We start from the raw sequence: 25163 nt of genomic DNA, 5'->3' as shown, positions 1-25163 counted from the left end.
GCTTCTAACTATTTTTCGTTGAAAACCAACACGTCCTATACTATTTTTCTTAGAAAAAAAATAGTCCATGTTTAATTTAAATTATCTCTAACGATGCTTTTACTAGATCACAATAACTTATTGTAATTCAAATTGTGCTTCCTCATAATATTCCTTAAAACATAATAAATTTATCAAAATAATAATTTAATAAGTAATGAAATTCGGAGAGACATTTCTACCATTAAAAGCAACATAATTTGTGGCCTTCCAAACTAGCCAGCAAATCCTTCTACTATTAATAATTGCCCTAAAGATGGTAGCACCTTTTTTATCCAAATCCTTCCTTTCCAAAAGCCATTTATCAGGATACCAAAGATTCTTAAAGCGAAAGGAGATGTCCAGTAGTGTGCTATACAGAATGACAAAATGGAGAGAGTAAAAGAACAATTGAAAGACATGTTATCAGAATCCTAATTGCATAGAAAATAATTATGCATTTCCACGATACAAAGGATAGAAAGATGGTTAGAAGTAGGAAGTCGGTGATGTACTAATTTTCGATAAAAACAAAACGAAAAAGAGAAATCACGAGAAATTTTCATATAGATCCGAGGTAAGAAATATGTGTACAGTTGTAGTGGTTGGTTGTCCTTTGTAATCAGATAGGGAGAATGCAGTAAATCCAACAAGAAAATTGTAGCAATAAGTGAATCTCCAAATAAAATAAAATAAAAGAAAAGGAAAGTTCCAGGTGGTGGCAGTGTCTCAGCTAAGAAGATTGAGGTCTCTAGTGTTTGAAATTTTTTTGACAAAAAAAAAATCTTAAAATATTTTTTAATCTAGTGAATCACGACTTGCAATATCCAATATAAGTTCAAAATGGAATTATATTATTAGATTACGTTATCCTTTATAATTGAACAAGATATATAATAGAATTAATTGAATTCTAATGATAGATATTATCCAATAAAAAAAAAGTTTATATTATAGTAAAATTCCTCATGTCTTTGATGGAAAGAACTCTCCTAATAATTTATCATAGACCATCTATAAATCGACGGAACATCTGAGGACTAAATGAACGTATCTCATATATGATACAATTAAGATATTATAGTTTTTCTCTCAACTCCTTAAATCATTAATATAAGTAGTCAATAGGAAGAGAGTAAAAGGAAAGTCTAGTTCTCGTTACAAATTGACAACGGTTTTGAATCTAAAGACAATGCTTTTACATATCACATAGAGATCATTTTTCAAATGACATATGTATCGTAAAATCGATCTAATGTTATTTGATTTCAATCCTAACATAAATTTTTTTTTTACATTATACATAATATATAATGATTTTTATGGTTACATATATTTTTTTTGACTTATGATGTTTCTTAAATTTTTTGTTATAAAAGATTTTTTAACTTTGATACCTCGAGAGAGGTGAAGACTAATAAGCCAGAAGTCTTATTATAATTTTTTTTTGTTATAAAAGATCAATAATTTAGATTCAATAAAATTAGCATGCTAACTATCCCGTCGTGACATTAATCTTTCAAAGTTTTTTCGAGAAATTTTGTGTTCCGTTTGGTGTGCTAATTTAACATAACCCTCATTTCTGATTTAGATATTTTGAACAACTAATAAATATTTTAAAAGGCGAACCGAGAAGGAAATCAATCACTGTTTTTGTCCTTAGTAGATTCACTTGCTTCACTCCAACGATCGTTGAACTTAAATAGGATACTTTTCAGTCCGATGAGAAGAAGATGCTAAATGAATAGGACGACAACGTCATGATGGCTTAACAACTGGACCGCAAACAAATTAGAGTAGTGATATTAGTAGGTTAAAAGAGAAAGTTATTAGGGAGAGAAATTTTCTGAGAATAAAAACCATTTTCTAAAGAGATTGTATGTTTTTATAAAGTGAAAAAGAAAGGATATCATTATTATGATAATAAAGTGACAGTCGTTTCTCTTCCCCCGACATAGATTTTGATGTGCCAAATCGCAGATGTTGGCAATTCAAAGCTAGATTTAGTCAGACAAAATAATTGTACGTAACTTGAGTCGAACATGATTTTATTCTTTTTAGTAGATAATATGCATATACATCCAGCTCAGTTAGAATCTGGTCGGTCGTACATATAGAATCCATCACCAGTGTTTTTGCCATTAATTTAGGTAGGAAAAGAATCTTTTTATTGCGTACTTGAGGTAGCCCTAAACCTGTGACGACATCCACCACCGACCGCCGTTGTCCGTCGCGTAGAGCGGGGACAGGCTTTTGGGTCTCGTACAAGCCGACGTCAATTGATGAGACTCCAGCCGGACACTCTCGGCCCCTCGTATCGGTCACCATTAGTGTGGTCTCATTTGTTGTAGGCATGTCTGCTGGTGGACTGTCCTCTTGTTCTACTCGTCTTTCTCCGGGCCTGACCGAGCTCATCTGCTTGGCTGGTGTCTTTAACTGTGCTGTCGGTCGACCTCCGAGCGCCTGTCGCGGTGGTCTGGTGCGGGTGCGGCCTTGTTCCTTCCGCTCATCGCCATGCACTCTCTCGTCGTCACGGTCGCCCCACTTCTGAGACTGTTCATGAACGGGACATGCAACGCTGCTTGTGCTCCGACAAAACCCGGACCGCGGGGATCGCGGTGAGAAGGGAGCACGTCGAGCTTCGCCTTGAAGTTTTCGTCGACGTTGCTTTCGTCCTATTTATGGACAATGATACACGAGTTACAGGACTGACGAGGGAGTCGACGATTCCGTCACTGTTAGAACAGTCTCCTAAACGAGGTCATTTACTAGGTTGATTTTTCTTTCTGGAGTCGATTATTGTTTCTCTGTTGAGCAATAGATCTTGGTCCACAACAACTACTCAGTTGTGTTTGGAATCTTCATGCTCTTCTCAAGATACTAAATCTAAGGCAAAGCAACGTGATTACTGATGCGATGAGTACGGGCCAAACACCCCTCTTCAGGATTCTTTCATGGCTCGTCTCACTCCTTTGTCCTGTGACTGCAGAAAGAAGCAATGGCGTTTCCATGGATTCTTTCATCTTCATGGAATGGAAGCACGCGCTCGTGATATGTTGACTGCAGTACACAATCGAGAGCATCTTCACAAACTGTTGCTCGGTGCAAATGAGAAAGTGAACTATTCATCTGACTACCGTGCATGAAGTAATCATACAAATGATAAAGTGGACCATTCATTTCGGTTTTTAATATGAATTCTCTTTTCGATGCTCATTTTGTTGGAAAATACAGTTTGTATAAACAGTTTTTTTTTTTTTTTTTGCGTGTGCATATTTTCTCATTTTTATATACCACATATATTATTTTTTTACAATGTTCATCTTATAGGGAGACTTCGGCTGACTGCTGATGAACAACACACCAACATTTACGGTGGAAAACATTGCTAAAGATTACCCTTTCATGCATTTGAAATTAGCCGCATGTCCTTCGTTTGGACAGCACGCATCGTTTTCCTCTTGTTCGAGAATAAATGTGATGCTTCCTAAGTCGATTCCCAATTAACTTCAATTTTATTACAAATGTGATGACCTTACGCATCTTAATTATATATAAAAATTAAATTTGTTTGCACTTTTGTTGACATATTAATGATTCACATTTTGAGTATAGATGTCAATTAATTAAATATATGATTCATGATTATATGTGTTTATTCTTATCGCCGATGTTAATCATTAAAAAAAATGATTGTACAATATATCATAATAACCATCATAAATAAATAAATAAATTATTATCTTAATATCATCGAGGGAGATGGTTTAGTCTATAATGAATCTTTTAATGACGAGAACTTGACCTTTCTTATAGAAGATCCTTTGAGAGAGGGTTAATGTGGGAATAATAATCTCATGATAGATCGATTAAGAAGTGTATTGAAAAATAAATAGCACATTAGTATATAAATAAAGTCAAACACCAATCTCTATCTCCATGTTTATTGCTCCCGCCTAATGATAAAATAAGAGTTTTAACAATGAAAGAGAATATTTTTCATGAGATATGAGTCTACACACATCGTTAGTACGAGCTCTTCTATACGAAGGTATCTAATTACAACTAGAGAATTAGGCATCACTAAAAGCTCTCATTAAAAATAAAGATTTGTGTAGGGCCACTAAAGCACAACCCTATGACTAATCATATATATTATATGTAATGGTAGAAATCTATATCAATGGAACATAGTTCAAGATTAGCATCTAGTAGTCACTTAGCTATTTTATTTTTATTTATTATTTTTTAAAAATTTGAAGTTTGCAAAGATTGTCGGATTTAATTTTAAAACTTGAAAATTTTTAAAATTATTTTTTTGGTGTTACGCAATGAAAGGATATATCTCTTGGGCCATACTCTTTTATTTCATGTTAACTTTTGAGATATTTTTAGACTCTATAGAAGAATCATAAATTTATAAAAATATCAATATATAAAATATTAATTAAAAAATTAATTATATTAAATAATTAGATTATTTTTATATTAAGATGATATATATTTTTGATATTTTTAGGGTAATTATAACTTTTTAAGTGTCAAAATCACTAAATAAACTATTTTTAGAAACTTAAAAATAAAAAATAATGGCCATATTAACCATTCAAATTTATTTTAAGTTTTCTTAAAAATATTTTCAAAATTTAAAAATTTTACTCTTTCATTTTTAAAATATACAAATATTATTATTGTATGACTCTTGACTTTGTAGTTATAAAAAATTAGTTTTAAATTTATTGTTTATATATTTTTTTGAAATTTTTAAACAATTTAAAATATTTTATTTATTATTAGTTATATAAATTGATATATATCAGTAAATTATTTAATATTATTTATTTGGATTATATATTGAAAGGGCTTTTACCAAATGAGGCCTTCATATTTTATTTTTACCAAAGTTACTCTTTTAAAAATTCTAATAATATCCCTCAACCAAATTATTTTAAGCTCAATCGATCCACAGGGCAGTTCGGTTCGAATCAAATTAATTCGGATTAGATCCCTTTAGATTGGGTCGAGTCAGATCACATCCCTTACATTTAAGTTATACTCAAATTATAATTGATTTACTACACTCAAGTTACAATAAAACTTATTAAAAATATATTAACATTTTAAATTCATCATAAAATAAAAAACATAGTTCAATTTTTGTTATAATCATATTCTAGCAGAATTCTTAAAGTTTTGATAATTAATTATCTTTAAAAAATATAAAAATTATTAATTTTAAAATAAGTTAAGTAATCAAATTTAACTTATTACAATTTCAAGTGCAACTAAGTCTATATAAGAAGTAGAAAATAAGAAATGTTAGATTTTATAATTAGTTTTATGATGAATTTAGGATAATTTTATATAGAAATTGATATATTTTTTAACATGACTTGCGTGTAGTTGGAGTATAATTTTTTTGGATAATTAACTATGAATTATGTAAAAAATAATATTTTTATTATAATTTGAGTTGTTTTAAGTTTTTAAGTTTTATAAAAATTTAGGATCATCTTATATAGAAACTAATATATTTTTTAATATAATATGTTAGTGAATATAACTAAGCATAACGATTTTTTTTAATGATTTACTAGGTAGAAATCAAATGGGGGCTAAATTATCTAATATATTTTGAAACAATCTACGATCTAAGTTTTGGATTAAATGCTCATCATTTATTAAAAAGATGGAGAAAGAAGGTTAATAAGGGAGGGAGAGAAAGATGCAATTGTGAGGAAGAAAATATAAGAATTGCCTCATTTTATTTCCTCTTGAATACATCTACACGGTGAAGTAGTGTCTGGCATAAACAAACCATTATATAATATTTCTTTCTAATAATCTTATCATATAATAACATCAAACAATTATTATTCCTAAAAATTAATTTAATAATATTTTTATATTATAATATTGAAATGAAGATAATATTTTTAATAATATAAAAAATAAAATAACATATGTAATAATAGCTTTAGCGATCTTGCCAAAAGTTATAATTTTCGAAAGTTAAAATGCTCTTCGAGAATTTCTCAGATTATTTTCGAAAATTCGCCCAAAATAAATTATACCATACCAAAGGGATATTATTTAATCCTTCTCCGTCTCTTTTCCTATCTTCCACGAGAGGAAGGGGGGAGAAACGGAGCCCTAATGGATTTGCTGAAGCGAGAACTCCAGAAGAAACGACAGAGCTTGCAATCCGACTTCGGCGGCCGAAAGCTCCTGAAGCGGTCCGAGATCGACCAAAAGACGATCCAAAAGCTCCGCGACGAAGAGCAGCGCGACCTCCTCTCCAAATCCCTCCGCTCCACCTCCGCCTCCTCCTCCTCCTCCTCCCCTGCCGCCTCTTCCTCAACCGCCAATGCCTCGTCGTCTTCTCTCGACGCAAACCCTGGTAACTCCCTTCCCCCGGCCCTCGCCTCCGCCGCGGCTGTGGCATCCTCCAAGAAAACCCTCGAAACCCTATCCGAAGAGCAACGCATCGACGACCTCGTCCTTCCCCGCCAGGAAGTCATCCGCCGCCTTCGGATTCTAAAGCAGCCCATCACGTTCTTCGGCGAGGATGATGACGCTCGCCTCGACCGCCTTAAGCTCACCCTCAAGTCCGGCATCTTGGAAATCGATAGCGACATGACCGAGGGACAGACCAACGACTTCCTTCGGGACATTTACGAACTCCGTAAGCGGCAGAAATCGGGCTCAACATCTTCGTTCTTGCATGACCGGACGAAGGGCAAGAGAGATGATGGAGACAGGTTGGAGGATGATGGGATGGATGGGGATGGGGATAAGAATTTGAGCGGGGATGGGGGTTCCTCGGGTGTGGACACCGACAAGGACTTAAAGCGGATGAAGGCGAAGTTTGAGGATCTTTGCGACGAGGATAAAATTCTTGTTTTCTTCAAGAGGCTGTTGAATGAGTGGAACCAGGAATTGAACGAGATGGCGGAGGCAGAGAAAAGAACAGCCAAGGGAAAGTCCATGGTTGCTACTTTTAAGCAGTGTGCTCGTTATCTGAGCCCATTGTTCAAGTTCTGTAGGAAGAAGGTATGGACTTGGTGTTAGAATTTTACTTTGCGAATTTAGTTACTTTGTGCCTGAACAATGTACTTGCTTATTTTAAGGTTCTTAGTGTTGTTTAACTTGCTAAATCTTGTTTTCTGATTCTGTCTGAATCTGCCCTTCATGTTATGAAGGAAGAAGGTATTTAATTTTTTGTTTTTTCCACTAAATTCGTTACTGCATTCCTTTGGAGATCGTATTGTTTCTTTAGCCTAACTGTAGATATCGTATATTCAAGTCTGATCATACAAGAACTTTTTTATTATTGTTTAATTGGAGCTATTTCTTGCTATAATGTGTTGTTAACACTGTGATGTAATAGGAAAGGATATCGTGTCTCGAATTCTTATTGATATCGTTGTTGGATATCAGTTAAGGAAAAGAATCATGTGGCTTTTAATAAATAGTTGGAATATATGACCAAGCCAAAGCAAACCAGATTTAGTGAAATGATCAAGTTGGTCTCCAATCTACCACTCTTATCTGGTTACGTCTTTCGGAGCTTTAACTGGTCATCGTGGAACCCCCTTTAAAACATCTACTGCTAGATAGGAAAGATAACTTATGTCTATTAGTGCTCCAAATTATTTGCATCGATGAATTGCCTTAAATAGTGTTGATCGTAAGTTAGCCTCTACAGTAACTCTACTAATTTTCTATGCGAGTCATCATATCCAATGCAATTAATTGTAGGAACATTGGAACCCCTAGCCAAATGGTCATATACAACTGAATAGGTATTGATCTAGTATGACTATATTAGACTTTGATGGTATGAAAATTTATTAGACAGTCTAGGGATTTTGTCTCAGTTTGAGTGCATCCTAAGATTTAAATCCTAAGCGGATGTGAGTGGTTATGGTATCTTGGTTAGGTGAACTATATGTATATGTTTTTCTTCTGTTTATGAATTTGTTTATTGATAAGCTTAGAGCATCATCTATGTTGCACAATCAAAAGTCTATAAAAAGAGGAGAGACAGGTACATATACTTTTTAACTTGCTCCAGGCCCTTCAAACTCATGTTTGGGGAAAATCATGACCTCACACCACTTAAACATCTTGCGTGGAAAAATAAATCTATAACAGATGATCCCATTGGAATATGTTTTGATCAGTTTTATAGGCCTCAACCACTAGAACCAAATGAAAATAATAATGACGAAAAATACAATTATATTAAGACATTAATAGTTTATATATTTTTTCTTTGGGGAAGATAAGTTTCCAGATTCATCTTGGCATATAATCTTCCTTTTGATGTTTGATAGTCTTTCACTTGTAGCTCGGTATTTTGTCCATTTCTTTTCTTCACTTTTTTTTTCTTCTGGATCAATCTGGAAAACAGAGGCCTAAATATTGGGGATGCTACCATATCTATAATACTCCAAAAGGCACCTCTAACATACAAAATTATTTCGAAGACAAAAAATAACTAGATTAAAATTAAAACATGTTAGTGGAATCCAAACCTGAATCCATGTTCATCATGGATCCAAAGGGATTTAGTTTTGTCCTTCTTCCATACAAGTATAGACCTGAAAAGTGTCTTGATTTCCAGCAACACTTATTCACTCTGATGAATGGATGGTGCTGTATCACTCATAGAGTTGAGGGTCGTGTTATTGCAGTTCTTTTGTGGTCAATGTGGATTTAAATTCGATCATCCTTTCCATTTGATAAGAAACTTTTGATACTTCCATTGCTAGTGGAGGCTTGTTGTTCATCCAAGATATCTTTTATTTATTTGTTTTGTTCTCTCTATATAAGGTGGTATAGGTGGGAAGATATTAGACTCTGAAGCAATGAAAAAGGTGAAGTTTGGATAATTGGAAAGTTAAGTAAAATATTTCTTGTGGCTTATTATAAAGTGTTAAAGTTATCAATGTTGATAAGTTGGCTAATGCCAAAATCTAGTGGAAGGTCAAGTTTATAGGCATTTGAGCTATAAAGGCCAAAGTTTTTGTCATGGAGCTCTTTTAGTGTTCTTGATGGAGACCTCACATGTTGAACTCACATTATTTCCATATCTCCCCTGAAATTTTGTAACCTGTGATTAACAACTGTATTAGACTTTATAAATCATTTTTTAAATTATTTGTTTTTGTAAATTTTTGCATGTAAGTATTGGATGTGTTTAGCAAATGAATCAGCATGTTCACTAGGTATTAGTTTGTGTAGGAATAGGAATTAGATCAGTAGATTTTCAAGATTGATATCTAGTGATTCTCCCAAATGTGCTAATACCAACAAACCTGTTGATAGAATATCATATGCAAATCTAGGTCTCAAGTGGATATATGATCATCAATTAGACATTGAAGAGAAATCAAAGAAGGTTATCTATATCAGTTTGCCCACCAGTCTGAGGGTGATGCGTTGAAAAAAAAAACACAAAATTTGTGATATGCAGCGTGTAAGATGAGCCATCTTGCCAATACAATCCACCATAACAGAAAAAAAAGGAACAATGATCCCTTATGGCTCATTGTAAACCAAGGACAAAGTCCAAGCTAAAGTTCCAAGGGGTATGAGGCATAAGCAATGTTTTATACCAGGGTATGCAATTTCGAATAGTACTGTCCGATACGGATGGTATGTACCGGTCCAATGGCATATCGGTACACGGACCGTCCGCTATCGGACGGAACGTGCTACAGTGCTACGGTAAGAGGAAGAAATATTTAAAATCACTCGGTACGCCCTAGTGTACCGAGCGGTATACAGTATCATACCGTACCGAGCCAACCTCGAAACACCGGTACGGTACGGTATTGCATACCTTGTTTTATACAATCAATTATTATGTTTCTTTCCGTTGGTTATGCCACTGAGTTATATCTCTCATGAAGCCAGATCAAAAGAAGCTATTCCCAACCATAAAATAATTTATCTCAACCAAAATGACCTGCAATTCCTTCGTCATGCATTTTCCAAATAATAAACTGTGTAATGGACCATTAAGAATACACAAACGAATATTCTTAACAAGAAATCATCGTATTAGCATAGATCTAATATAGCTTGATTGACAAGGTAAATGAACCAGATTGTATCATTTAGGTGATAGTAACTGCAGAGGGAGAGAGGTCCTGGTAACTGGAGAGATGCATTAGTTCAATGTGATAGTATCATTTAGGTTGTTCTAGAGTATCTAAAGAAGGTTACTTGGTGCAACTGCAAGAAGAGTGAAGTTTTGAGTGGAACCACAAACTAAGAAAAAAAGGGAGGTAAGGAGACCTGATTAGTTCAAGAATATGAGAATCCTAGTAGTATTATCAAGAAAGCTGCTAGCCTAAACCTAATTGTAGAAAAGTTCTCTTTAGTTGGGTTTTTGGTTTCAACACCCATTTGTCATGTTGAATTTGGCTCATATTTTAGACCTTAATTGGAGGTGATGACAGAATGGAAGGGTACAATTATTTTCTTCCATTTGAGCTTCAAATTTAGGGATGGACAAATTTCACAGTGAATGTCAAGTGCTGGTTCTATCCTGGCCAAAGCTGAAGAACTACAGGGCGTGCATTAGCCCTCCAGCTTCGATGCTGTTGTTTTCTGGGAAGAGGAAAAGAAAGATCTGGGCAAGAAGCTGTGCAATAATTTCAGTGGATTTCTAGCATTTCACCCCTTACTGTTATTTCTTTATTCTTTCCTTATATCTTATTAAGGCAAGTCTAATTTTTCTGTTGACTTCTTTAAAGTATATTTCTGCTAGTTTTATGGTCAACTTAATATGCATAGAATCAAATCAATCATTATTACCACTGAGTTGCATTTTGTATGGAAATTATAGAGAATTCAGGCTGATGCTTATTTTCCCTATCATATTTGTTGTATAAAGTATCCATGTAGTTGGTAATATTTGTGCTCTTGTTTCAACAGTTTGTTTCTAATGTGTTGACACTAGATTAAAGAGGCAATTAGATATCTGGTAGCTTTATCTTAGTGATAGTAGATTCTACAGCATGTCAAGAATTCAATATTTATATGTTAATACATTAATTACATTTGGTTTGCATATCATTCTGGTCTGGAAATTTCTCCCCTATACTTTGATGTACTGTTTGTTAGCAGTGGAAGCGGAACATGAATATACATACATATGCAACCTTATCTAATCTATACTCGACATTGGTTCAACTTGTCATGGAACATGAATTATGGTTTTAATTTTGAATGTAGGTACTTCCAGATGACATTCGTCAAGCTTTACTGGTTGTGGTGGAGTGCTGCATGAAAAGGGATTATCTGGCTGCAATGGATCAGTACATTAAGATGGCCATTGGAAATGCCCCATGGCCTATTGGTGTCACCATGGTTGGCATCCATGAACGTTCAGCTCGTGAGAAGATCTACACAAACAGTGTGGCCCATATCATGAATGATGAGACCACCCGTAAATATCTTCAGTCTGTTAAGAGGCTTATGACCTTTTGCCAGCGACGCAATCCAGCAGTTCCATCCAAATCCGTAGAGTTCAATAGCCTGGCAAACGGAAGTGACTTACAATCCCTTCTAGCGGAGGAAAGGTATCCTGGAAAAGGAGCTTCTGAAGAAAGGCTCCGATTGTTGCCTACACCAAAGGAATAATCCTGAATGTTCGGGTCTGGGGCTTGTCCTGAAAGGCTTCAGATTGTTGCCTGATCCGAGTAGTAGTAGTCACTGGGTGATTGATATCCTAGTATAATCCTTATATGTATGCTTGTTTGTATCACATTTGGACTGTGCCTACTCTCTCCAGTTTGGGGCAATGCCACTCTGAGCACTATTACTGGCTTGATGATAGGGGAATATTTTTTTCCTCTGCTTACATTATTGGGTAATTTTTATGTTCTGCTTATTTTCAGTAATCTTACTTTATGATCATAAAATCCTGTCGCATTGAACATGTTTTGGTTTTTAATGGGAAGTATGATACGGAATGATATTCTCACGTTTGCAAGAAGATTTTTCCATCCCGAGTAATTAAACGAGTTCTCTTTGATGGCATATATGACCCATTTGTTGGTTGTTCTCTTTGCTTGAAATTTTTTTTTCTGACGTTGCATGACGATTCTGTTTCTCATCGAATATATTCACATTGGCATCTCACTCTAATTGATGCCGTTGTTTGTGCAGTAGAGAGACTTTGTTATATGGTACTTATATATCTTGATATTTTAGTTTGTCGCTTTAGTCAATCGAATAAATATATGTTTAGACAATCAAATTTATTTTCTATTTTAACATTGCCATCTCACTCTTAACTGATGTGGCATGCATGTTTTACCACATATTCCTTATTGAACTTTGTATATCAAGTGCTCTTTGTCCTTAATAAAGAATCTTAAATATGAAGGAAAACAAACGTATTACATTCGACTCGATTGTTCCAATTCAAGGAACGAGTATCGAGAAGGCTAAAACACAATTTTATGGGAGTCATCTAGACAGCTAGCGGGAATCTAAGGAGAGCTAAAACCTCAATTGTTGTGCGAAGAAGCCTTTTGACGACCGGCCAAATTTTGTTGTACTCAATTTTCACAGTCCGAACACCCACTTATGTTTTCCGAGCATTTTCATATCTTTCGGCAGTTACACCAAATCATAGACGTCGTTTTGAAGTAAAGAATGCATCTCTTTTGGCATATAGCTTGTGTGCTTCTTGAGGAGATATTTATGATAGCCATGTAACTATTTGGTTTCGATTTTATTAAATCTGATACTATCTTTTTTTTCTTTTTTTTTTTTTTAAATATCCCTCCAATTGTTAGAAGGGGATTTGATTTATCACATTTAGAGGGGCATTTGATCGTTTAAGATTTTGATCGATTCGAAACTAAATCAGAATTATCGGTTTTAGATTTCGGAAACTAAAACTGTACTGTGTTTTTGGTTTTTTTTTTTTCCCTCTTCATCCGCTAGTAGAAGAAGACTACTTATAGTGCCAAAGAAGCAAAAGTGACCAACACAGACAAAGTAATAAATGAAAGCAACGAAGGTGATGATGATACGCTCCGTTCATGGTCCGCCGTGAATCTTAGACTTCACGTTCCAAATCTTTTGGATTTAATAGAGGTTTTGCTCCGTCAGTTTGTCTCGGCAATGGTCAGCATCTTGAAATTACTGCGTCATATCACGAGTCGAGTTTTACTTCAAATCTCCGAAACAGACTTTGCCTGATGTCCTATTGGAGGACTCTGAGACACTCGACTTGGGAGAGCGAAAGTTTGCGTTAGCTTCACTCATCCAAACAAAAGATTACAGCTTTCCGCTTCTTACGTATCCCGGAGGAAAGGTCTTCTGGCAAGGAATTATGGGCATGTGGTTGTGTGAGATCTTTTATAAGTGCACCAACGCACGCGAGAAAGGGAGGAGAGGGTGACAAGAAACCTTTTCGTTTCCCCTCTCTCTCTCTCTCTCTCTCCCCTCTTCCTACAGCTCCTCCTCTTTGCCTCCCATGGAGAAGGCCATGGCGATGTCCATCTTTGTCGTGCTCGTTTCCATTGTTGGCGGCGCGGGGCTGTCGGAGGCTGCGGTTTACAGCGTCGGGGATGTGGTGGGTTGGACCATCTTGGGAAGTCCCAACTACACCGCCTGGGCCATTTCCAAGAGGTTCGATATGGGAGACACCATAGGCGAGTTCCTCCCTTAATTACCTCTTCGTTCCACTTCTTCTTCTTCTTCTTCTTCTTCTTCTTCTTCTTCTTCTTCTTCTTCTTCTTCTTCTCTAAAAGATCAAAATTGCTTTGAGTACTGGATTTTCTCTTCTTAAACTTAGGTTCTTCGTTAATGGAAAATGCTTTCAAGGTTTCTACATTAGAGAAGAATATGCTGCTCACTTAGATTACGGCCAATATTTTATCTTATATACTGTTCACCATGTGTGGCAAACGAGTTCAAACCTGCTTTACATTAGCTTGCTGTTCATCGATTTACTCATGATGCTTCGAAAGAGAAGCTTGCTGTTCATCGATTTACTCATGATGCTTCGAAAGAGAAGCTTGCTGTCACAGGTTATTTACGTGTATGCTCGAAATCATCACTTGAAAAAGTTCAATTGTCACAAGTGATTTATGTTTGAAGCTGTTGGTTTAGCCGAGTTTGAATCCCGTCTTCATCATTTATTCTTTGTAATATATATGTATATATTCCTCTCGATGTTTCTGTGAAGCTTCCAAGCAAGAAATTAGCTTTCAACATAATAATGTGGCAGTGTTCAAGTACAACAAGAACTTCCACAACGTGCTGGAGGTGAGCAAGGCGGACTACAAGGCGTGCAACGCGGCGTCGCCCATCGCCGCCTACACCTCCGGCAATGACTCCATCACGCTGAAGCGCAGGGGCCACCACTTCTTCATCTGCGGCGTTCCCGGCCACTGTAGCGCCGGCCAGAAGGTGGACGTCAGGATCGCCAAGCGGACGGCCTCCTCCGCTGCCCCTTCCGTCTCCCCCGCCGCATCTCCTCTTCCCGCCACCAGCAACAGCAGCGGCGGCGGAGTCGTGCCCAACCCCGCAGCCGCCCCTCGGCCCAGCGGCGCCAACACAGCTACACCCACGGTGCTTGCTTTGGCCCTGACGCTGCTTTACCCTGTTTTTTCTGGAGGCCTCGCTGCGGTGATCAGTTAGTTTATGAGGTGTAATGGAGATTGAAATAGAAACGAATTCAAAGACTCGAGTGACCGACCGACGGCATAAATTGGATTTGAAGTTTTAAGTCGAATGAGTGTTAAATCGCCTATATATTCGCGGTTTTATCTTAAAATATCAGAAAACATGGTTTTTTGATAGGTGTCCGTCTGTTGTTACACTATATTTGAGAATTTATGATCCTTTCGGATGTATATGGTTTTGAAATAATATGAAGCAAAAATTACCTTTATATTGGAGTCTCATTCGTCAGGTTTGAGAGCTTGCATCAAATTACTCAAAATCTTTTTGGGCCGGGATCTAATATGTGTCAGACTTCAATAATAATGATATTATTATTATTATTTAAAATTTAATATAAAAAATAAAAATGATAATATAACTTGAAAAATAACTAATTGCATATTATTCCTGTAGTTAGCTATATTTAAAGTCTCGATCTCTACACTTTAAAAAGTTACAATAGCATCCCTATAGTTATGAAAGCGAAACATCTAGATACATTTACCTTAACGATGTTTACAAATAATTTTATAGACAAAAACATAAAAGCAAAGGATAAAAAAATAATTTTAATATTCGGTGACGGACGACATCGATGGTGTCGATGCAATTGCATGGCCGCCTCCAACGACGATAAGGTCCACTCTCACCGTGATACCACCTGCCTCCATGAGGAGCATGTCGTCGACCTCATCGTCGCTTGTCCCATGCCGCTCTGCATCTATATCGACACTGAACAACAATTGTGTTGGTGTCGTCGCAAATGGTGGTGGCCATCATGACGTATACGGTGAAGATGGTGACCGCCTCACCGTTGACCCGTTGGACGGATCCTAGCCTTGACCCGAATCTAGGGTCGTCGGAGCTCCTACTGCTCCCCCACTACCGCATTAGTTCCAACACAACCTTTCGGCGAGAAGTGGTGCTAAAACTAACGCGGCAAAGGGGGAAATGGTAAGAGCTCCGACAACACCAGCTTCGGGTTGAGGCTGGGATCTGCCCAAAAGGTTAACGACGAGGTGGCCACCATCTTCGTTGTAGATACCGCGACGGCCACCACCATCTACGTCGATGCCAATGCAATTGCCACTAGCGTCGACGCATATACATAACGGTGCAGGACAAGCGACGATGAGTTTGACGGTGCGCTTCTCGTGGAGACGGGTGACATTACGATGAGAGCGGACCTTATTATCGTCGAAGGCGACTAGGCAACTATGTTGGCATCGACGCCAATAGCATTATCGTTCGTTGCTACCGACACCTTCTATCATTGAACGTTAAAATTATCTTTTTACGATTTATTTTCGTGTTTTCATCGGTAAAACTAAGAGTAAATAGACTAAACGTCAATATAATTTTTAATACCTACTATGAGATAACATATAATTAGTCCGTTAAACGATAAAAACTCAGAGAGAGAGAGAGAGAGAGAGAGAGAGAGAGAGAGTTACGAGTCAATGGCAACTCGTTAAAGAATCATACAAACAGAAATATTATTGCTTTGATTTTAGATTAGCAAAAAAATGGGTTTTGCCTAATTGCTAGGACCAAATTTTATGGGCGTCTACACACCTCGAGTCTCATTGGCGGCGACGAAGCTTGAGATTAATACTTCGAAACCGGTGAAAAAACAAAATTGAAGATACTAACGTATCAACGAGGACAAAAAGGCAAACAGATCAGCCCAACACATTCAAAGAGACACCATATTTTGAAAAGGAACATTCGCTATCAGTCATGTCTGTAAACCACGCTTGGATATATCTTTCAAGTTCATCCGTAAAGGGCAAATAGCATAAATGTGAGAATCCAGACTGCCTTAAATGGCTTACATAGAGTTGTAGGGAATTATGCCACAAAAATATTGGATTTGTTTCAATACAACTCACCTGTACTTGAATTGTTAACCCATCTCTTGAATAAAAATGATATAACATTCCCAAAGAATACATCCCTGACTATGCTGCTCTTTTAAAAGAGAAGAAACTGATCAAGTTAATAGTCGTAATCATACAAAACTCCAGAAACTGGAATATATAAGCTTGTTCAAGTCAGATATGAAATATAATTCCCGCATGTGCAGTGTAAGACTCTTCCTCTCTGCACGGCCCAGCTTTAGTATCGTGCAAACTGTCTTTTGTCATCACCCTTCTGTTTTCCATAGGGATTACTTGCACTGATACCGTGGCGGCTGCCTTCAGTTTTGCGCATTTTCTTCCTGAACTTGGACGCACTGCTTTCCAAGTCCAAATTCACCTTCGGAGGCGAGCTAAAGCAAAATGATGCAGCCACATCCTGACAAAAGGCCCAAAAATCCTAAGGTCAACATCAGAGCCATGAGGCTCATGTTTTAGCAAGTACGTGCATGACATGATCAAAATTAGCATGAACTAAAGAAAAGAATATACCCTTTTTTTTTAATAATGAATATGCACAATTTAGATGATTAGCCAATAGCAGTTCCCCAAAACTTGAGCCTTAAGGATTTACTATATTTCGTAAAACCTCCAACCATGACAGCCTTAAGGTAGTGAACCATCATCTTAATTTATTAATGGTCTTCACTAGGATTAGGAAGCTTGTTTACAAGATGCCTAATTAGAAAATCAACATCAGAGTCAATTGGTACCTTGAGATTGAGGTGGTGCACATTAAACACATTCTTCATAGAATGTGAATTGTAGGCTAAAATATAGGACCTATACGCATCTTTAGCTGACTGGCTTAGATAGTAGTTTTCTCCCACTATTTTCTCCTGCAGTAGACCATCGAAAGAATTAGTTTCTGATACACAATCATATGCAAATTATAATATGATGATTGCATGAGTGTCACCAGGTGAGATTGCAAATTTGGCACTTTCTTTTCATTAAACTCGTATTCTTTGACAGGTACCTTGGCTTCCTATCAGCAACAGTCAAACAAATCAATCAATAATCATATGGCTCCAGAACTACAAAAGCAACACTTATGCACGGTAGTCTACCTTCAAATAAAGAAGGAATTGCAACTCTTCAGGCAACAGAAAAAGCAATGCATTGCCTTTGCCACCTTCTCCACGAGCTGTCCGACCAACCCTGTGGATGTACTCCTGAAAATCAATACAAATTTTAGAACATCAAGATGGTCTTTGGAAAGCACAACAAAAACATGATTATGCAATCCACTTAACCACCTACCTTAGGTTCATCAGGAGGATCATATTGCACAATCCAGTCCTACAGGCAAAGAACAGATTACTATTAGGATTAGATAACACAGCCATGAATAGGGAAGTTTAAAACTCACCACAGCAGGAATATCAAGTCCACGAGCAGCAACATCAGTGCAGAGTAGGATCCCTTTTTCTGCCTTGCAGAAGTCAAAAAAGGTTGTCGTACGTTTCTGCTGCTTTTGCTTTCCATGGATATCAAGGCAATCAATTTGAATGTATCTGAGAAGCTCTGAGTGGTACTTGACAGAGTTGCAGGAAGAAAAGAAGACCATTATCTTTTTTGAAAGATTCCTTTTCAAAAAAGCATACAAGACCATAAACCTTTTGTTACTTGGAACAACACAGTACCCCTGCTGCAAACCTTCTACCGTGACCTGAAAACAGCCAACATTGTCATAACTGTCACTAGCACCAACATATATGACAGTGGAGTCATGAAACTTACTTTTGACCTCCCATCATCAACTCCAACATATATTGGCTTTTCCTTAAATGACAAACACGCAAAATCCTCAACCTGAATAATGTATAATTTTTATTAAATTAAACATATTACAAAAAATTATTATGGTAATCCTCAGTATAAACCACAAACCTGCTTAGTCTGGGTAGCAGTAAAAAGAGCAGTTTGCCTTGCCTGTACATTGATATCACAAGGTCATACTACAAGTTGCAAATTCCATACATAGATCAAATAAAGAAACCAAATTTTACTGGCTACAAATCAATATACAATTTCATGGCAGAATTCTCAGTCAATATAGAATTCTTGGTCAACATTTAAGGCCATGTACAAGTTCGTTATTTAGTCCTTGAAACAAATAACAAGGTAATAGCATTTTCAACACAATGAAATTTTGTAGAGAATTTACAAGAATAGACTATTCATCTGTCATGTCTGTATGATGTAAGCTGTGAGCAACCCATGCCGTGAGCAAACCAGAGCATCTTACCTCCTCACTTGAGCTGGCAGAAAAAAGTTTATGAACATTGTAATTTTGGTATGGCAGTAGTCATTTCATCACAAGGAACTTATAGAGAGAATCTAGAAGAAACATTATCCTTCTTCCATACTGTTATGATGTAGGCTGTGAGCAACCTAGGCAGCCCACATCCTCGCTAGAGCTGGCACACAAAGTTTCTGGCCACTCTAGGGGCCAACACAACCCGGCCCTGCCCCTCCAGTGGCCTATGTTAGTAAGATTTGGATGCGAAGTATCAGGGAACCCCAGCCCTAGTTGGTGTCACCCCTCACTTGGGAAGCCCAGTTGGAGCCAGCCACAACAATTAGACATTGATGCATATAAATTGAGCTAGTTGGTAACTTTATGGATCATTTCCTTGATGTAGAGAAGACCTCATTACAATGGGCATATGTTAATACAAATAATAATAATCAAAGATATCAATCTCAGTACAATATTGGCTTCAGGAACCTATTGGACACATACATAACCAACTTGTATTACCTGGGATCACCAAAAGAATAATAAAATAATACATATCAACCAGTACCAACCTATATGGTCCAATATCAATTCATGGTCGAACCGTTAAATACTTGCATATATTGACAAGAACAACCAGAGTTTGATTTATTGTCAACAACAAGCTTCAATATTAAAAAAAATTAATGTGACACATACATAATGAAAAGGAAATAAATGAATTAACATTGACTTTTTGGAAGAAAGTATCAGCATCAGTAGGATTACCAAATAATAAAATGTTCACTCACAAAACCACAGTTTAACTATATGGAAAATCAAAAAACGAAAAGGTAAATTATCAGGAAAAGAATGAAATACACACCTTTGGCAGGCGCTTAAATATTTGCTTCATATCTTCCTCAAAGTTAGCCTCCAAAATTCGATCAGCTTCATCAATTATAAGAAACTACATTTGGAAAGGAACAATATGACAATTGGCACAAAAGAACAAATAACAAACAGTTAATGACAATCTAAAAGAAACTTCAGGTCCAATAATTCAGATGCCATTGGTTTAGATCAAACATGTGATGAATCTTCCAAGTGTGGGAGCTTGAGATACCAGCAAAACATCAATACGCATGAGTTCAATGAAAATAAGCAATTAACAAAAAAGTTTTATTGGTGATGTAAGTCGCAATAGCTACAACTTAACTACTATGATCACAAAGTAATTAAAATATCAAGGTAATATGTTATAAACGATTCAAGTTATGATGTTAGACACCTCCACTTATGACTGAGTGCTGAAGACAGGAATCACCCAACATAGCACCACATATATGTCAATTTCCAACAAGATTCATGGATTCATGCGTTTAAGACAAAGACAGTCTCCTTGCTTGCTAGGATAAGCACTCACTCACCATCCCTAGACCACAAATTGATGGAACTTCACATGCCAGGTCAGCCTTTAACAAGCTTTGTGGACTTAGGATTGGGAACAGTATCAACAGGATTGATTGGATTGTATAAAAGTATCTTGGATTGGCACAAAAAGATCATTTGAAAACTTAAATACGTTCAAAAACTTAAAAGGAATCATATGTCTAGTGCTTTAGTTTTACTAACAAAAAAACATTGTTTAAGTGAAATATTTCTTTGTTTCTTGTCATTTTCCCTTTGCAAATACCACATGGGTGGAAGACTCATGCACTGGGTTCACCCATATTATTTTTTTTGTACACATTATTCACTGCACTAATTGATTCACAAAAACCACTGAATCAGGGACATCTGATTTTTAGTACATTCATCACTCTTGAGCACTTTCAGACTTATGGAAAAATGAAAAACAGTAGTTTCTAATGCTTTGCTAAGCTCCACATGACTCACGAGCCACCATGTGTGCAGGATTAACCGCAAATTACCATTCAAAGTATATGCAAATGCTCAAATGCCAACCAGCATCTTCTCCCAATACCAAATTCCCTTCACTCACTTCTGTCTCTCTATTTATCTGTCTTACCTGTCTCTCTCCCCCTCTCTCTTTCAACCAAAGAGAAAATATGAGTAACAAACAAATAGTGACAGTTCAATCAGTGGGAGTTCAATGAGAAATGAGAACACTGAATGAACAGTAGCACTAGTTCAGCAGACCTTTCCACACTCTTCCATCCTCACCCCTCCTCACCACCTACATTACCTCTCGTTACTTCCTCCTCTCCTCTTCTTCATCCTCTTTATCAATCACCATTAACAGCATGCATCCAAATGCAATCAATTAATTAATCACAAATAATATCCAGCAAAATCTCGGGCGAAAACAAGGGGAGAAATTCATCAGCTGTACTGATGGAAAAAGAAAAGGTTGAATCCAGCATAATGCTAAAAGCAATGTTCTCCAACTCCCTTATAAGCATGTGTCAAAATATCCTACAAGCCTGAGAACAGCTATCTCAGATTTTTGTCACCAAAGGATAAGCAGTATCAACCACCTTAAAGAAAAGAGAAAAGAGAGAAAGATAAAGAAATGGCCTAAAAGTTCAATTGTGCAAAGAGAGAAACTTCTTGTAACAAAAATCGTACAATGTCATTCTGCTACTACATGATAAAGCAATATTAAGTATAACATTAACTAGTTACTTCTACCACCAATAACCCTTCATATCAACTATTGAGGTTTAGCCACATGTATCCTGTCCCGCCAATTAACCCTGAATAGCACAAGGTCCTTCGTCAGTTCTAATTACTATAATTATTGCCACTTCATTTGGTGGCATGGCTTCATCAAGAATATCTTCTCCTTTCATCCAGAATATTTATGGCTTCGAGAGATTAATTGCATAGTGGATTGGGCCTTGGTGCAAGAGTGACCATGGCATAGGAGAATAACTGATCCTATTATGTTCTCAATTCTGCTTTTGAAGATATGAAGGGCAGATGTAATAGCGACTTGATTTATTAGGATTCTTTCCCAACCAACAAGGGGGAAAAAAAGGAGAGTGAGTTCAGCCGATTTACTGTGTTGTGCATGCCTATCAGGCACAACAATACCTATTAGGTCATGCATGCCTATAGAGCTGCCTACATATTCTTTCTTTTGCTAGATCAAGTTAGAAATTTCAGGTAGGTTTCGACCCAAATAAATTTTAAAAATGAGAAAAATAAAGTCATTCTTACTAGGAATCTCAACCAGACTTCAAATCCAGCAAAGAGGCAAAAGAATGGTGGATCAATTTATATTCAAGACTACAGAAGCCAAAAAAATGGAAGATATTGACCCTTTTACCTAGATGATATATCAAATCTTACTACTGCACACAAGAACAAAAGACTGCCTCATGGCTACTTTTGTTTGGTTTGGTTAACAAGTTGATCATTCACAGATGATATTGGAACCTTATGACTCTCAAGAAAGGCATTAATTTTCTTTTCTCCAAACAGATATCACAGGCTTTTGCTTGTGATCAGAGGAAAAGTCTACATATGTAAGAATTAAAGAAGATGGAAAATTTTGAGAACCTGAGAACAAATGAGAATAATTATCTTGACTCTTACTTTACCAAGTCATGGCAAATAAAATTACTGTTTTGATCCTTGCCAAAGGTGAGTTTATTCATTAAATTTACAAAAGTTACAAGCACAATATATGATTCATGACAACATAAGATTCTTTTTCCTAGAACTTGGGAGTATTCTACCTTGTTACTGGTCCTTCATTATAAAATTAAGCTCACTAATCTGAGTAAATGTTACCTAAATATTCATATACTATCTGTCGTATGTATATTAGAAACAAAAAGGAACTTTGAACTCAATGTGGATATGTATCTCTATTGTTTTTATTTCATGCAATTTCTCCTAGGCATCTCCGATATGTCAATCATCATGAATGTAGAGTTGTGGACAATAGTTAGTGCCAAGTTAATCCATTTTAACTTGATTATCATTGGTCAAGGTATGTTTATCAACCAAAATTAGTATTTGCACCCCTTATATTCCTCCGAAGTCCAAACAAGAACAAAAGTTGTTTAACATGACAAAAAATTAAGATTGCAAAAATGACAAGAAATAAGAATAAAACACATTCATAGGCTACAAAAGATTAGCAGTTTTTACAAATATACACTATTTACCATCAAATTTTTGTAAATAAATCCTTTGGTGTTTTGAAGATGGTCCAAGAGTCTTCCAGGCGTAGCCACCAACAAATTTACTCCCTTAGCAAGATGCTCAGCTTCTCCTTTTCGTCCAGCACCACCAATAACCAAACCTAGAGTCTGTGAATGGTACTTCAAAAGGTCCTTTGCAACGGCATGTGTCTGCAACATAAACAAAGAGTTGTCCTAAAATTAAACCAAATCTTAGCTTCGATGAATGTATATGACAAAAAAAACAAAAACAAAAACTCTGAACACACTCCAATCGGTTGACTAGCAAGATCCTGTTTATTTATAACATCATTTTTCCTCAGGGATTCATTTAATCAGCCAAAATGAACAAACATATCTGCTACAGAAAAACTTTAAAACAGCATTCTTTTCTTCTGTTGCCAAGTTTTCAGGTGGAATACAACAATATCATAAACTCAATTATGTTCACAATGAGAGACAAACTACTTCAACCCGGACTAACCATCTAATAGTATAAGCTGTTCAAATGCTTAGCCAGTCTAGGCAGCAATCCTTTTGAAAGGCTAGTCAAAAGGCCTAGGTGCAAAAGCAGGTGCCTTCAGTAGATGGCTCAAAAACATTTAGTATTGTTGATCAGTAAAAAGCTAAGTGCAATGATTTTTCTGCTTTGGTTTGTCTAACTACCATCCTCAACATGAAGCACTAAAGGTCTTTTTTTTCACTTATGATAAGCTTGTAATAGTTAGCTAATGACTACAATGAAGAATCAGCATTAATGGTGAAGGTGTATACATATATATACATACATATAAATATGAATTAGTTATTGTAACTCAATAGCCATATACATATACATATATACACACGCACATATATAAATATATGACTTAGTTACTCTAACTTAATAGTCATGATTTTGTTAGTGTAACCAAACTATTTTTAATTGTTTATATCACAAAGTTTCATAATAAAAAATACCACAGGCAACTAACAAAAAATCAATAAGGAAACAAAATTCCTACTTGAATGGCAAGCTCCCTCGTCGGACAAATAATGATGATCCCAGTACCATTCCGAGGCATAAAATGGATATTATGCAGCAACTCGATTGCAGGTATCAAAAAAGCAAGAGTTTTCCCTGAACCCGTCCTTGCAGCACCCATCACTTCTTTCCCTTCCAGCAAAGGCGGAATAGCCCTAGATTGAATCTGCAATAATGTTATCAAACTGCATCAGCTTCAATCGATTCCTACCCTCTCAATCGGCAATAATGTTATCAAACTGCATCAACTTCAACCAATTCCTACCCTCTCTACCAAAAAGAATCCGTACAATCATTGATGTATAACAGAAAAAATAACTCGCAGAAAACTAAGAAACCCCAAACCCCTAAATCTGGAAAATCCCCATTATAAAGCGAGATGTGACCTGCGTCATGTTTTCAAACCCCATCTCTTGGATGGCCTTCATGGTGAGTTCGGAGATGGGGAGCCGAGAGAAGGACTCCGAAGTCAATATTCCATAGTCCTTCTTCTTCTTCTTAGCGGCGGGAGCCGTCATCTCTGCGCCGTCGCCGACCTGATCTCCGTCCATCTCTTCCTTGACCACCTCCTGCTCCTCACCTAAACCCTTGAGCGACTTCTCTTCGTGGTGGTCTTCTTCGTCCACCGCCAGTCCGCCACCTTCAGCACCGGTGGCGTCCGCGTCTACCTGGGGGATTGGCCTGTTCTTCCTCTTCTTGTTGGGCTTCTTCTGCCTCTTTACGTCATGAAGCTCCATGACCGGAGACATGAGGAGTGTAAGCACGATGGTGTCGCTCAGTTCTTTCTCAGAAATCGGGGGCGGCTATTGCTCTCTCAGACAAATACGCGGGAGCAGCATAACAAAGCCCTAGTCTCTCGAACGCTTCATCGGTATATAAAGCTCCGTCTGGAGCGGCTCGGGCCCGATGAGATTGATATCGGATCTGGGCCCGAAAACGCAAGCACGTTGACAATTCGTTAACCCGAGTCTACCTGGCTGCTCCACGTTAGCCTCTTTTTTTTTTTTAATTGCTGCGGAAATATAAATTTCGATTAAATTAATACAAATGGCTTTTTAAAATGTTTACACAAGTAGCGAGTGCATAAGAATTAAAAACACAGAGAAGAAACACATGCAAAG

At 36.7% G+C, this 25163-nt stretch overlaps 3 protein-coding genes across 4 annotated transcripts; 2 read left to right on the top strand and 1 right to left on the bottom strand.

Annotated features, from left to right (window-relative positions):
* The first annotated feature begins 6123 nt into the window (after nt 1-6123).
* Nucleotides 6124-11932, top strand: LOC135651684 (uncharacterized). Its single transcript, XM_065171989.1, has 2 exons — nt 6124-7071; nt 11269-11932. The coding sequence occupies exons 1-2, from the start codon at nt 6175-6177 to the stop codon at nt 11674-11676; spliced, it is 1305 nt and encodes a 434-aa protein (XP_065028061.1). The 5' UTR covers nt 6124-6174; the 3' UTR covers nt 11677-11932.
* Nucleotides 11933-13438: 1506 nt separating this feature from the next.
* Nucleotides 13439-14947, top strand: LOC135650626 (mavicyanin-like). Its single transcript, XM_065170115.1, has 2 exons — nt 13439-13703; nt 14282-14947. Exons 1-2 carry the CDS (start codon nt 13526-13528, stop codon nt 14692-14694), a joined length of 591 nt encoding a protein of 196 aa, XP_065026187.1. The 5' UTR covers nt 13439-13525; the 3' UTR covers nt 14695-14947.
* A 1666-nt stretch (nt 14948-16613) lies between these two features.
* Nucleotides 16614-24886, bottom strand: LOC135651868 (DEAD-box ATP-dependent RNA helicase 27-like). 2 transcript variants are annotated; one of them, XM_065172414.1, is made up of 12 exons: nt 24429-24886; nt 24023-24208; nt 23004-23189; nt 19748-19831; nt 18531-18572; nt 18381-18452; nt 18010-18309; nt 17901-17939; nt 17708-17812; nt 17557-17625; nt 17351-17476; nt 16614-17016 (listed from the first exon to the last, which is right to left on the bottom strand). In XM_065172414.1, the coding sequence occupies exons 1-12, from the start codon at nt 24789-24791 to the stop codon at nt 16837-16839; spliced, it is 1752 nt and encodes a 583-aa protein (XP_065028486.1). In that variant the 5' UTR covers nt 24792-24886; the 3' UTR covers nt 16614-16836. The 2 variants fall into 2 exon arrangements, 1 of the variants encoding a protein (XP_065028486.1); XR_010501968.1 differs by having other exon boundaries at nt 16923-17016; nt 17557-17621.
* Between the last annotated feature and the right edge of the window lie 277 nt (nt 24887-25163).

The sequence above is a fragment of the Musa acuminata genome, chromosome BXJ3-10, assembly GCF_036884655.1.
Source record: "Musa acuminata AAA Group cultivar baxijiao chromosome BXJ3-10, Cavendish_Baxijiao_AAA, whole genome shotgun sequence".
Classification (NCBI taxonomy): Eukaryota; Viridiplantae; Streptophyta; class Magnoliopsida; order Zingiberales; family Musaceae; genus Musa; species Musa acuminata.
Note: the sequence above shows the minus strand (reverse complement) of the source record. Positions and strands in the feature narration are given on the sequence as shown.

What these genes read in the sequence shown, in the direction of transcription:
- LOC135651684 (XM_065171989.1), top strand. Translation starts at nt 6,175, where the DNA reads ATGGATTTGCTGAAGCGAGAACTCCAGAAGAAACGACAGAGCTTGCAA. An exon ending in TCAAGTTCTGTAGGAAGAAG is followed by an intron (nt 7,072 to 11,268) that starts GTATGGACTTGG and finishes TTTTGAATGTAG; the next exon opens with GTACTTCCAGATGACATTCG.
- LOC135650626 (XM_065170115.1), top strand. Translation starts at nt 13,526, where the DNA reads ATGGAGAAGGCCATGGCGATGTCCATCTTTGTCGTGCTCGTTTCCATT. An exon ending in CGATATGGGAGACACCATAG is followed by an intron (nt 13,704 to 14,281) that starts GCGAGTTCCTCC and finishes ATAATGTGGCAG; the next exon opens with TGTTCAAGTACAACAAGAAC.
- LOC135651868 (XM_065172414.1), bottom strand. Translation starts at nt 24,791, where the DNA reads ATGTCTCCGGTCATGGAGCTTCATGACGTAAAGAGGCAGAAGAAGCCC. An exon ending in GGTTTGAAAACATGACGCAG is followed by an intron (nt 24,209 to 24,428) that starts GTCACATCTCGC and finishes ACATTATTGCAG; the next exon opens with ATTCAATCTAGGGCTATTCC. An exon ending in AATTCCTTCTTTATTTGAAG is followed by an intron (nt 17,626 to 17,707) that starts GTAGACTACCGT and finishes TGTTGCTGATAG; the next exon opens with GAAGCCAAGGTACCTGTCAA.